The 14,186-nt window shown below is 54.9% G+C and overlaps 1 protein-coding gene across 1 annotated transcript in view; it reads right to left on the bottom strand.

Annotated features, from left to right (window-relative positions):
- Positions 1-8,000, bottom strand: part of MGAT3 (beta-1,4-mannosyl-glycoprotein 4-beta-N-acetylglucosaminyltransferase) — a 48,392-nt gene extending 40,392 nt beyond the window's left edge. The window contains exon 1 of the mRNA XM_023222209.1: positions 7,845-8,000. Coding sequence (XP_023077977.1) covers positions 7,845-7,915 — 71 coding nt within the window. The 5' untranslated portion in view covers positions 7,916-8,000. The remainder of the gene's footprint in view (positions 1-7,844) is intronic.
- Positions 8,001-14,186: the final 6,186 nt, after the last annotated feature.

Below are 14,186 nucleotides of genomic sequence, written 5' to 3'. Positions count from 1 at the left end.
CCGCTCTGGGGCCAGCAGAGCAACCACTTCCGCCCGCGGTGCGAGGCACGAGGCATTGTGGGTACGCAGCAGACATCTCTGCGCCGCCATCGTCGAAGGTGCAGGGAGGCGCCATCTATGCTAGATCCCAGTGAATGTGCTCCAGAGTGGTCCCAGAGGCCTTTGCTAAGCCATCCGGGCCGCCTAGGGCTGGTCTTCCTGCTCCAGGTGCCTCCGTGTCCGGCTTCATCCATCCTTGCTGAGGAAGCAGAGTGATCCTACTCCAACATTCCTCTGAGCAAATCATTCTCCTGCCTGCACCCTCAATGGCTCCCACTTGCCCTCAGCTTAAGTTCAGTGCCTGGGCGAGGCACAAGGAGCCCCTGGTGACCTAGTCTGGCCCCCTTCTTTAACTTCACCCTCACTGCTCTCTTCTTCCTGGAGGCTGTCTCTAACCAAGGGTGGGCAAACCATTTGCTGTAAGAGCCTGATTGTAAATATTTTAGGCTTTGCCAGCCATACGGTCTCTGTCCCAACTACTCAACTCTGCCATCGTAGCATAAAATCAACCATAGACAATATGTAAAAGAATGAGCATGGCTGTGTTCCAATAAAACTTTATTTATGGACACAAAAATTTGAATTTCATATCATTTTCACGTGTCCAGAGACATTTTTTGATGTTTTCCCAACCATTTGAAAGTGTAAGATCCATTCCTAGTTCCCATCACTCTAAGCACATTCCATTATAACATCTCCATGGGCTGGGCACGGTGGCTCATGCCTGTAATCCCAGCACTTTGGGAGGCAGAAGCTGGCAGATTACGAGGTCAGGAGTTCAAGACCAGCCTGACAACATGATGAAACTCCATCTCTACTAAAAATACAAAAATTAGCCAGGTGTGGTGGTGTACGCCTGTAATCCCACCTACTCGGGAGGCTGAGGCAGGAGGATCACTTGAACCCAGGAGGTGGAGGTTGCAGTTAGCCGAGATCATGTCACTGCACTCCAGCCTGGGCAACAGAGCGAGACTGTCTCAAAAAAAAAAAAAAAAAAATCATCTCCATGACATCTGCCTAAGGTAGTTGTCACTCCCCCAAAATCCAGTCTATTCTGCCCTGCAAAAATGTCCTCCTCTTCTCCCCAGCCTGGCTGTTCAACCCTCTCTGTCCTTTCTTCTCCAGTTCCCAAAGAACCCTCGATTTCTACTCAAATGTGTCCCCCTCTCCCGATTCCCCATGCCGCAGCTCTCCCTGCCTAGGACTCGTGCCCCTCTGGAAGGGATCACCTCATAGACACTATCCTTCCCCAGAACTTTCTCTCCCTCCCTTAGCCTTCAGCAGCAACTCTGGGCATCCTTAAGCCCATGAAAGAAGTGCTGTTTCAAGTCTGGATTCTCTATTGGACTTGTTCTGTTGACACTGGCCCCCAAGCACCAACGCAGGCACAAAATACCACATTCCTCCATTTCCATTGCTCCTGGCAAAGGGGAGGAGGACCTGCCCAAGCCCCAGGCCCTGCCCTTGAGGCCCAGTGAGAAGTAAGGACATGCCCCACTCCCCAGGGAAGCTACCCTGCCCAGAGCTGGCCAGGGTCAGGGGACTCGCTTGCTCTCCATCTTCCCCCAACTTGGGTCTTTGTTCTCCTGACCTTTCCAGATTCCCAAGCTTCTTGGGAGGCCTAAGTGGAGTCAGCCTTGTTGGGTTCATACCAAAGTCCACCTCCGTGTCCTCAATGTGGCTCTCAGTATGTTGGGCACTGTGTGGCAAGTACATCCTCCCCATGCCCAGCCCGTCAAAGATAAGTGACTTGCTCGGTCACACGCACAGCCACAGCCGGGCACACCAGGCCCCACCCTCCACCCTCCCAGCTCAGACCCTGTGGCATCGAGAGAGCAGGCCAGAAGGGGAAACATCCCCCAATTCCTTCCTCCCACATGGCCCCTGTCACTCTTTTCCCCTCCCACATTCACAGAGGCCTGGCACACAGTAGGCACGGAGGTGCTCAGCAGATGGAGAAGCTGAATCCCAGGGTGCTTAAGACCTGGGTTCTATGCCAGCTCACCAAGTGTTCCAGTCATTTCAATCCCTAAGCCTCAATTTCTTCATCTGCAGAATGGGACGAATCACTGCCCTGACATCGCATTGACATCAGTGGAATCTGGGTCTCTCCATCCTCTCCCAGCTGCCTCCAAGCCCCACGTTGATGTGGGGGAGGGTGGTTGGTGGCCCTCCTGCCCCACCTCTCCTCTGGGGGCTGAGCTGCGTGACAAGGAGGCTGTGGGAGCTGGAGGTGGGAAAAGCCCAGATACAAGATTAGCCAATCTCAGGCGGTGTCTCCTTACAGCCCTGCTGTCACCTTTCACCCAGGCCTATTTGGCTCTGGGAACAATTGCTAGGTCTGTTACCCTTTCAGCAACTGCTGCCTGGCCTGTGGGAGTCGCATTCCACCCTCACTGAGACATCTCACTCCTGGCCCTGGGTTTCCAGGTGAGGCGGCTCCTCACCCACGCCATGAAAATCAAGCCCTAGGCCGGGCGCAGTGGCTCATGCCTATAATCCCAGCACTTTCAGAGGCCAAGGTAGGCGGATCACTTGAGGCCAGCAGTTTGAGACCAGCCTGGCCAACATAGTGAAACCTCATCTCTACTAAAAATACAAAAATTAGCCGGGCGTGGTGGCGCATGCATGTAGTCCCAGCTACTGGGAAGGCTGAGGCACAAGAATCCCTTGAACTCGGGAGGTGGAGGTTGCAGTGAGCTGGGATCGCACCACTGCACTCCAGCCTGAGCAACACAGTGAGATCCTATCAAAAAAGAAAAAGAAAGAAAAGAAAGGAAAAAAGAGAGAACCAAGCCATCAAGCCCCTGCCAAGCTCCAGGTGGTCAGGGAGCACGGCAGTGCAGTGGGCAGAGTGAGCTGGCTCTGGTCCGGGCCCTCCAAGCTGCACCAGGGCTCCACACTCAAAGCCTAGGCCCAATGGTCTGCAGAGCAGGCATAAAGGTGGCCACCTGACAGCATGTGGGGAGGGTAAGGAAGGTGGGATGTGTGACAAGGTGGCGCTGGGCAGCACTGAAGGTATTTGATAAATGGTCTTTTGAGAAATTAAAATGAAATCCCAAGCACCCCAACAGCCCCCCTCCTTGGCCAAAGGGACCCCAGAGAAACCTTGAAAGCTGAGTTCTTCGTTACAACATAATGGGAAGTCAGACACTCCCCGATATAGCCCCCCCGTGAACCCCTTCCTTAGAGAAGAAAGCCTGCTGATGATTAGGGCTAGCCAGAGACCAGCCCTTTTGAAAGACTTCACCGCTGATACCAACCGGCTGTCCGATGCTATCCCTCTTTTGCAGTTTTGACACAAATAACCGACCATCATCCCTTCCTGATAAGAAAGCATTGACCACGAAGACGGTCCACAAAGTCTACAGTGGATGTCCGGTGAAGTTGTTCGTCAGACATAAATGACTTGCTCAGTCACACACAGCCAGCCCTGGGCACAGCCAGGCACACCAGGCCCCACCTTCCACCCTCTACCCTCCCAGCTCAGGCCCTGTGGCACCAGGAGCCTCCCTCTGAGAGAGCTGGCCAGAAGGGGACACGGCCCCCAATTCCTTCCTCCCACATAGCCCCTGTCATTCTTTTCCCCTCCCGCATTCACAGAGGCCTGGCACATAGTAGGGTCCTCTGCTTCACCTTTTGACATGAGAGGGCTGAAACACACCCTGCGATCACACTAATGCCACCATTTTTTTGCACATGTGACTCATGAAGTGGCATGAAGCTCAATTGCACAGGTCCTTGTTTCTTTCATGAATATTCATGACTCCTCCTATAGCTTATTAAATATATATATTCAGCTGCCCTGATCAGTAAAAATTCCTGTTCCCTTTGCCCCTCCCCTGAGGCATGTGTTCCTGGCTTCTGGCTGGAAGCTATGCTTCCCAGCCTGTCAGAGTGGCTGCCCTGCAGCCTGCAACCCTTCATGAGAAATACAGCTATCCTTTCCAAATGTGTGAACCTCATTGTTCTTGTGTTAATGACTTCCTTCCCTATCACTTGCCAGGTGAAGTCAGACCTGTCCCCTTTCTACCCTCCCCCACATGCACTCCATTCATTCTTTAATTCATTCATTACAGAGCTTGTCCCATCCACAGGCAGTCCTCTGAAATGCTTGCAATTTCTCTGCCGTTTTTTTTTTTTTTTGAGACGGAGTCTCACTCTGTCTCCAGGCTGGGGTGCAATGTCGCGATCTTGGCTTACTGCAACCTCTGCCTCCCGGGTTCAAGCGATTCTCCTGACTCAGCCTCCCAAGTAGGTGGGATGACAGGTGTGCACCACAACGCCCAGCTAATTTTTTGTATTTTTAGTAGAGACAGAGTTTCACCAACTTGGCCAGGATGGTCTTGATCTCTTGACCTCATGATCTGCCAGCCTCGGCCTCGCAAAGTGCTGGGATTACAGGCGTGAGCCAATTTTCCCCACCAGTTCTCTGGCTTTTTAAAATCTCTGCACCTGGCATATCTGTGTTCTGCCCAAAAAGCCTTTCTGGAAAAATTCCTACTCATCCTGAAAGACCCAGCCCAAGTGTCTCCTCCCCTTGAAGGCCCCCAAAGGGCTCCTGGGAGCCAGGAGCCCTGCTTGCCTCCGTTTGGAGAATTCTCACCTCAAGGCCTTTGCTGCTACTGGGCTCTGCCTGGAGTGCCCTTCCCAGCCCAGCCCGAAGAGCTCAGCTCAAATGCCACGTCTCCAGAGTCTCCTCTCACTTCCCTTCTTGGGACCTGAGCACTTCCTGTCTGCTGTCCTGGGCTCCTCACCTGGCCTTGCTGTGAGCTCTTGGGCAACTAGAATAAGAGAAATTTCCCCTGGCCCCTGGCTGGTGCTGAGAACAGAGGGCCCTAAGGCAGGGGCCCCTGCTGGTCCAGGTAGGGTGTCAGGGCCCTTGCTGGTCAAGCCCTCTAGGTTTGTGTGGCCTTGAACAAGTCCCTTCCTCTCTACAAGCCTTACTTTCTACACTTGCCAAGTAGGGGTAATGGATTAGATAGGGATCCATTACCTGGGGGAGTTGAGGGATCCAGTAATCTCCTAAAATTCCCAGTAGCATGGTGTGTGTGACTGTGAGCATGTATGTGTGTGTGCGTGCATGTGAACAAGGGTGTGTGTACACCTGTGGAAGTGTGTGCTTGAGTGTGAACATGGGTGCATGTACATGTGTGGAAGTGTGTACATGCATGTGAACACAGGTGCATGTACACGTGTGGAAGTGTGTGCATGTGTGTGAACACAGGTGCGCGTATACATGTGCAGAAGTGTGTGCATGCATGTGTACATGGGTGTGTGCCCCTGCCCATCTGTGTGTGTGCATGAGTGCACGTACATATTCGTGTTTTCGGGGGAGCGTCCATGGCTGTTATCAGATTCTCAAAGGGAGCGGGCCCCGGGTGGGAAACCTGGCCTGTCCCGCAGGAGAGACGGCTGTGGGCACCAGGAGCACCTCTTCCACCTTCCCCTTCCACTGCCCTTGCCTGACCTGCGTTCTTGCAGCCGCCTCCCCACCGGTGGGCAAAGTCAGCTCACCTTGCTCTGCGCAGATTCTGTGGTGGCTGCTGCCTCCACTCAGAGGGAGGCCAGAGACCTGTCAGTCAGGTACCTCCCTGGCCTCCTCCCCTCTACTCTCGTCCTCTGGCACACTGGCTTCGTTGGTGCTTGCGGTGCCCTCTGCCTGAACGCTCCAGCCTCAGGTACCCACAGCTCCTCCTCCTTCCAGACTGGGCTCTGATCTGGGCCTTTGGGATCACCACAACTTAGAGCAGTTCCCCGTCCCTTTGCTTGCCCTTCTTTCTTCCATAGCACGTTTCCCTTTCCAGCATACTAGGTAATTGACCCATTGATTAAATTTCTTGTGTATTTTGCCTGTCTCCTCACTGTCTCCTGCTGCTGTCTCCCCAGCATCTGGCCCAGCCTCGCACATGGTAGGTGCCCAGTCGGTACTGTTGCAGGGACAGAAACTGCAGACAACCCCTCCCTGGCCTCTGTGTGTGCATTTTGGGGGTTGCTCCATCTGTGTCTACCACTGGCGGGGGGGCATGAGGGCTGGTGAGAGCCCAGGGAGAGAAGTGACAGCCTTCCGGCAAGGGAACATTAGCACTGAAGTGCCCCCGTGAGGGCCAGGGCTGCCTCGGGATGTGGATGGGTGTGGCCCAGGATGTGCACCGCTTTTCATACCATAAACCTCACACTTAGTTGGTCAAGCTCTCTAGGCCTGTGTGGCCTTGAACGAGTCCCTTCCTCTCTACGAGCCTTACTTTCTACACTTGCCAAGTAGGAGCAATGGATTACACAGGGATCCGGCCGGGCGCGGTGGCTCAAGCCTGTAATCCCAGCACTTTGGGAGGCTGAGGCGGGCGGATCACGAGGTCAGGAGATCGAGACCATCCTGGCTAACACGGTGAAACTCCGTCTCTACTGAAAAAATACAAAAAACTAGCCGGCCGAGGTGGCGGGCGCCTGTAGTCCCAGCTACTTGGGAGGCTGAGGCAGGAGAATGGCATAAACCCGGGAGGCGGAGCTTGCAGTGAGCTGAGATCCGGCCACTGCACTCCAGCCTGGGCGACAGAGCGAGACTCCGTCTCAAAAAATAATAATAATAAATAAATAAAAAGACAGGGATCCATTACTTGAGGGAGTCAAGGGGTCCAAGAAAACTCGGGAAGCTGCTCTACCTCTAGCCTCCACTGTGACGGCAGGTCCCTCTGCCTTCCCCAGGCAGTCCCCAGGTGAGGAAACTGAGGCACAGCAAGAAGAAGTGAATCACACTCAGCGGCTGAGTGCCAGAGCCAGGACTCAGATCCAGGTCTGGGACTCTAGAGCCAGTGCTCCAGCCACGAGGGGCCAGGCCCCTCCCCACTCCCTGCCCAGCGGGTCCTGTCTCCCACAGTGGCTAACCCTACAGAGAGAGAGGAACCCCATCTCCACTAAAAATACAAAAATTAGGTGGGCGTGCTGGGGGGCGCCTGTAGTCCCAGCTACTTGGGAGGCTGAGGCAGGCCAATCGCTTGAACCCGGGAGGTGGAGGTAGCAGTGAGCCCAGATCGCGTCATTACACTCCAGTCTGCTCAACAGAGTGAGACTTCATCTCAAAAAAAAGCAAAAAAGATGGAATGGCATCCAGACTGAGGTGGGGGAACACGAGGGCGGCAGGGAGGGTGCAGAAGGGAGTGCCTGGTGCCCTTGAGGGAGGGGCATAGCCAGAAAGTGTTGGGGTTGACTGTGAAGAAGGGGGTTCAAGCCAAGGACGCCTCTAAGCTGCATGAATGCCACAGGTGCTGAGAGTCAGAGTGAGTGACCTGGCGAAGCTGAGCAGGTGAACCCACTGTACCCTGTGGCCGGCCCAGGAGGGTGGCCTGGCAGAGTGAGGTTTGGAGGCTGGAGACCTCAGGGGAACACACTGAGCCACACCAGTGTCACCAGCTGGCTTCTCCTTGCTCGGGGCCCTTGAGGGAAGCAGACATGTCCACACGTGTGTGCACAGGCTTGGCACATGGAGACCCAGGCCCTCCGTGCACACAGAGCAAGTCCCCATCTGCCTGTGTGTGTACCTACTGGAAGGCTCCCCACCCTAGTGTCACATACATGCATGCACTCTCACACAGACACACCCTACATGCATACACAGGGTGCATCCCTGAACCCACAAGCTCTGCCAGGCACTCCCCACAAACTCACAGGACAACATTCCACAGGGTCACCGAAGGGAGGGCAGGGCTGGGAACCACGAGGCCCAGAAAGGGGTGGTATCGGGCCACACAGAGCCCCTCTCCTGACTCCAGCACACCCTCCTCCTCCCATCCACACCCAGCACTTACCTTGGTGAAGAGGCCTTGAAACTTGGAGGTGGAGGTACGGGCCCAGCCACACTGACTCTTGGCCTGTCCATCCTACAGCAACTTCAGGTCCCCAGGCCTGTCAGGGAGTTTCAACCTCTGTCCTCACGGCCACTGGGCCGAGTCATCACTCGGCAGCCACACAGCCACAGGAAGGTAGGCAGGGGCTGGGCCTGGGAGGCGACCTTGGGAACACCCAGTCTATTTGTGATTGTCGGAACCCGAAAACCACAGGCCCCAGGTGGCCGGCTAGAGTTCAACAGTTCCTCTGGTTCTTTTGATGGCCTGAAACTTAAATAAACCAGGGTGCTGCTGGAAGCCCTCTTCAGAGGTCCAGGCTGTCCAGCTGGACCTGGGCCAGTGGGTAGAACTGGAAGAAGAGAGAAATTCACTCAGGAAATCTGGGATTGGCCACAGGGTCTCCACCTGGGGGCCTGAGCTGGCGGCAGGAGGCTTAACCACTGATCTTTAGCTCAATCATGCCCTGAGGCTGGGAAACTGGCCAAATGTGGTTCCACTGGGCCTCACACCTGTGACCTGGGCGGGGAGAGGGGCTTCAGGGTCATCTCCTGTGGCCCCAGTCCCATGCCATTGCTTACACGCGTCCTGTGACGTGGCGTTCACTCTCTCACTCACACTACTGTGTGACTGCTTGGGCTGTTAGATACCCTAGAACCCACTGCCTGGAACTGGGCAGAGCAAGCCAGCTTCTTCATTGGCACGGCGGTCTTCCAAACATTTGGCAAGGGTCCCTCCACCACTTCTCCCAGGTGTCTTTTTTTTTTTTTTTGAGATGGAGTCTCACTCTGTCACCCAGGCTGGAGTGCAGTGGCTCGATCTCGGCTCACTGCAACCTCCACCTCCTGGGTTCAAGCAATTCTCCTGCCTCAGCCTCCCAAGTAGCTGGGACTACAGGCATGTGCCTCCACGTTCGGCTAAATTTTTTTTTGTATTTTTAGTAGAGACAGGGTTTCACCATATTGGTCAGGCTGGTGTTAAACTGCTGACCTCGTGATTTGCCAGCCTTGGCCTCCCAAAGTGCTGGGATTACAGGTGTGGGCCACTGTGCCTGGCCTCCTCCCAGGTTCTTTAGCGCCTCCTCCTATGACATGGTTTCCAGACCTTTCCATCCAAATTACTCTCCATTTGCCCTCGCCGGACATGCCCTGACTTGCATAGACGCACACAGAGGGCCTCTCGCCTGCCTTGGCCGCCCTGCGCTCTGTTAACACGGCCTGCATCAGCGGCGAGAGCTCCGGCCACCACACACACTTCCTGCCAGCTGCTTTGCGAAGTGTAATGAACTGCACCTAGAAAGCTCAGGGGGTTAGGCCTGGCGCAGTGGCTCACACCTGTAATCCCAGCACTTTGGGAGGCCAAGGCGGGTGGATCACCTGAGGTTGGGAGTTCAAGACCAGCCTGACCAACATGGATAAACCCCGTCTCTACTAAAAATACAAAATTAGCTGGGCCTGGTGGCACAAGCCTATAATCCCAGCTACTAGGGAGGCTGAGGCAGCAGAATTGCTTGAACCTGGGAGGCGGAGGTTGCGGTGAGCCGAGATCGTGCCATTGCACTCCAGCCTGGGCAACACGAGTGAAACTCCGCCTCAAAAAAAAAAAAAAAAGCTCAGGGGCTCAAACAAATTCGGGTTTAAAACAACCTCAGTCACACTGTGGTATAGAAAAGGGAAGGAATAGGGCCGGGTGCGGTGGCTCAAGCCTGTAATCCCAGCACTTTGGGAGGCTGAGACAGGCGGATCACGAGGTCAGGAGATCGAGACCATCCTGGCTAACATGGTGAAACCCCGTCTCTACTAAAAAAATACAAAAAAAAACTAGCCGGGCGAGGTGGTGGGCGCCTATAGTCCCAGCTACTCGGGAGGCTGAGGCAGGAGAATGGCATCAACCCGGGAGGCGGAGCTTGCAGTGAGCTGAGATCCGGCCACTGCACTCCAGGCTGGGCGACAGAGCAAGACTCCGTCTCAAAAAAAAAAAAAAAGAAAAGAAAAGAAAAGGGAAGGAATAGGAGGCGGAGCACAGGCACTGGGGGAGCAGGTGCAGTTCGGGCTCCGGAAAGAGGACAGGGATGATAACCACAGAGGCAAACCCACATCACTAACCACAGGCTGGAAGCACCCTGCGTTGTCACGCCAGCCGGTGATGTTGGGCCCAGCAGCTAACAAGACAGACTTGGGCTACCTGGACCCAACTCCAAGATTCACTGACTCACTGTGTGACCTCAGGCAAGTTGTTTGCCCTCTCTGTGCCTTCATTTCCTCATGTGTAAAGTGAGGAGTGTAATAACAGACCCCGACTCACAGGGCCGTTGGGAGGCTTGGATGAGTTGCTAGATGCAAAGTGCTTAGAACAGGGCCTGGCACAGAGCAATCATGTCTGCCCTTCCTTTCTCCCCATTTTTCAGATAAGGAAACGGAGGCACGAAGCAGTGAAGTTAACTTTCCCAAGATCAGGCAGCTAACGAGTGGCAGCACCTGTGCTGGGAGACCACTGAAAGGTTGGAGAGGCCTCTGGGGGTTGGAGGAAGGGAAGGATCCACCCTGGTTTCCACCCCGCCCCCTCCCTGCTACCCCCTGTGAACATCGTTGTCTGGGGATTTTTGCTGAGAATCTGTGAGGCCCAGGAGGGGCTAGGGAGCAGCTGCTGTGTGGTGTCCTCTGCCTTCCGGAAACCCCAGGCAGGGCCAAGTGTTATCACCTGCAGGAGGAGCAGGCCCGGCTCATTCCTGGGAAAACACCCTCAGGAGCGGGGACAGAGCCGGGGCCTCTGGAGGAAAAGGCCTTTGGTTCCGCTGGGGCCTGTCCAGAGCCAGCTTATCCTCCTCTAGGTGCCCCCAGCTGGGCCTCAAGCCTCCTGGGCCTCTTCCGCATGCATGGGGGATCACCATACACTCTGCTGCCCTGCCCCACCGGAGGCTGCCAGCAGTTAAGGGCGGCTCTGAGGCTTGGGGTCCTTCGGTGGGAGGTGTCTGCCAAGAGGACTGCAGGGTCCCCTCCCTCCCCAGCCTTGGCAGCATGTCCACCATTTTCCCCACCCTGCAATCTGGGCGGGCCTGTGACTTGCTTTGGCCACTAGGATGAGGTGGAAGGGACCAGGAAACATCCAGGCTAGCCCTCAAGTGGCCTTGCAACGTCCTTTTTCTCCAGCTTGGAGGTCAGTGGCTATGGAGGGAAATCCGAGGGGAGAGTGGCCCTGGACCCCACAGGGAGGAGAAGGGCCGCCTGCCCTGGCTGTTCCAGCTACCCCTGCCAGGCACCGGACCTGGGAGGGAGGCCGGGGGGACGCCCAGACAATACTGCAGAGACAGTGACATGGCAGGCGGACCAGGTACAAGGCCTGCTCCCACTGGAGGTCGGGGTGAGTTACATTGCCTCTCCTGGATTTGGTTCCCCACAAAGAGGGACAGTAAACCCACCAGCATGGTCTGGAGTGACGGTGCAGGGTGAGTGAGCCTTGTGAGTGGCGCTCAGGCTGGCCCAGGGGCTGTGTCAGAGAAACACGAGGCATTTTCACTACTATTAGAGGCTTGGAGACGTGGCTGAATCCAGGCAGACCCTCCCTGGCTGGACAAAGTCTCCAGGGAACGGGGCAGCGGGATTCTCACAAGGGCTGCTGCTGTGGGGACACTTACCGTGGCCACGTCTGAGCATGAACTACATCACTTTTGAGCCTTCCACCATCTCATGAGGGGCATGACGTAGCCCCCACTGACTGCAGCGGGCAGGAGAGGGACTGTTTCTAAATCAGGTGGGGATGAAAGTCACTCCTTTGTCACTGGGCCAGCCCTCCAGCTCCTAGGAGGATTCAGGACCCTGCTGATCCCTGCAGTGTTCTTGCCACCAAGCCCATCCTACAGGTGGACAAGCTGAGGCTCAGAACTGGAAAGTGACTCACCCAAGATCACACTGTGGTACCATGCAGTGTGATGGCCATGTGGAGCTGGCGGCCTGGTCCGGGCTGGCCAGGCTAGGACCAGACTCACCACTCACAGCAGGCGTGGCAAGGCTAGAGGGGCTGGAGCTGTGGCCCTGAAGGCACAGAGAAGGCGTCCCATGGATCCCTTCCCAGATTCCTCCTGTTTTCCCCCTAGCGCGTATTGCTACTGGCTGTCAGAGGACGCACTTAGGTTTCCTTGTTTATTGTCTGTCTCTCCACTGGGCAGGGCCTTTCTTTGGTTCCTAATCAGAGCTGAGCACACACTAAGTGCTCGATGCATATTCTCTGGAGTAAAGAGTGGATGTCGCTGGTCTGAGATGGATCGGATGGGGCCAGATTGGCAGTGGGGAGAGCTGGCAGAGGCACTGGGAAACAGGCGAGGTAACGGTGGCTGGGGTGGAGATGGGAGGCTGGAAAGAGGAGATGAGACCTACAGGACCAGGTGTTGTCTGGGATGTGGCGTGGGGAGGGAGTTGTGGGGCTGACTCCCAGGGGTCTGATGGGGAAGGCTGCCCCTAGACTGCCCAACCCTGACAGCTGGGCTCAGAGGCTGGGTTCCAGGCATGACATCACTGGGCAGAGGCCCTCAACACCCTTCAGGCCGGGACTCGTGCCTCACTGTGGGATACATCCATCCCCACCCCATCTCCTATTTCTCAAACTCTTGCTCCCACTTCTGGGCCCAGGATGCATGGGCCTCTTCCTGGAAGACTTCCCTGATTCTCCTGCTGCTCCTGCACCCTGCGCCCCAGCGATTTCTCCTTCTGCCAGCTCTTCATTCATTCATTCACTCACTTCATGACTCGCTCACAAAACAATTTTGAGACTGGCCCTGTGTCCCCATGGGGACACAGAGATGACCCTGCTTCAAGGGAGACAGATTCAGAAGCCAAACCATAGCATGGCTCAAATCCCAACGCTCTTTGAAAGAAAAAATTTCTCATGGATTCTGGGGTTGTCGTCAGTCATTTTTATTATAGTGTTTCTTAAGTATGTGCAGACACTGAGCTAGGTGTAAAGCTCTTGTGCTTATGTTTGCCTCCAACATTAAAAACAAAGCAATGCCGGGAACATGCCTGTGATCCCAGCACTTTGGGAGGCCAAGGCGGGAGGATCACTTGAGGCCAGGAGTTCCAGACCAGCCTGGCTAACACAGTGAAACCTTGTCTCTACTAAAAAATACAAAAATTAGCCTGCCTTGGTGGCAGGTGCCTGTAATCCCAGGTACTCAGGAGGCTGGGGCCTGAGAATTGCTTGAACCTAGGAGACGGAGGTTACGGTAAGCCTTAATCGTGCCACTGCACTCCATCCACGGCAACAGAGTGAGACTCTGTTTCAAAAAACAAAACAAAACCAAAGCAAATTTGCAAAATGAATATAAAAAATATAGAGCCAATAAAAAATCAAATTAACAACAGGACGAAATCTTGCTGGCTCTCATCACAGACAGGGCAGTCAGCAGTCGAGGTACCCAATGAGGGGCTGGTTTTCTGGGGCCGGGTGGCTTTGACCAGTGTGGAGGCCAAGCAAGGCCTTGTCCCTCCCTGCATGCTCCTCTGTTCATATCTACCCAGCCTGGGAGGCCTGGCTGAGGCAGTGCCTGGACGGCACCTGGCCAAAGTCTCCCCACATCCTTTCTCATTAGCTCCAGTGACTATAAAGTCTCAACGCCCTGCTCAGCACAAATCCACACTCACTGGGTAGCCAAACTTTAAAAAAGAAAAATGTGGTAAAATCTACACACACAAAATTTACCACTTTAACCACTTTTTAGTGCACAGTGCGGTAGCATTAGGTACGTTCACATTGGTGTGGTACCATCACCAAGGTCCATCTCCAGAATGCTTTTTTTCTTGAGACAGAGTCTTGCTCTGTCGCCCAGGGTGGAGTGCAATGGCATGATCTCGGCTCACTGCAACCTCTGCCTCCAGCGTTCAAGTGATTCTCATGCCTCAGCCACCTAAGTAGCTCAGATTACAGGTGTAAGCCACCATGCCCGGCTAATTTTTTTTTTTTTTTTTCTTTTTGAGACGGAGTCTTGGTCTATCACCCAGGCTGGAGTGCAGTGGTGCAATCTCGGCTCACTGCAAGCTCCGCCTCCCGGGTTGATGCCATTCTCCTGCCTCAGCCTCCCGGGTAGCTGGGACTACAAGTGCCCGCCACCACGCCCAACTATTTTTTTGTATTTTTAGTAGAGACGGGGTTTCAACGTGTTAGCCAGGATGGTCTCCATCTCCTGACCTCGTGATCCGCCTGCCTTGGCCTCCCAAAGTGCTGGGATTACAGGCTTGAGCCACCGAGCCCGGCCTTTTTTTTTTTGAGAGGGAGTCTCGCTCTGTTGCCCAGGCTGGAGTGCAGTGGCACGAT

This window comes from Piliocolobus tephrosceles, chromosome 19 (genome assembly GCF_002776525.5).
Source record: "Piliocolobus tephrosceles isolate RC106 chromosome 19, ASM277652v3, whole genome shotgun sequence".
NCBI classification, from domain to species: domain Eukaryota; kingdom Metazoa; phylum Chordata; class Mammalia; order Primates; family Cercopithecidae; genus Piliocolobus; species Piliocolobus tephrosceles.
This window is presented reverse-complemented; position numbering and strand designations above follow the sequence as displayed.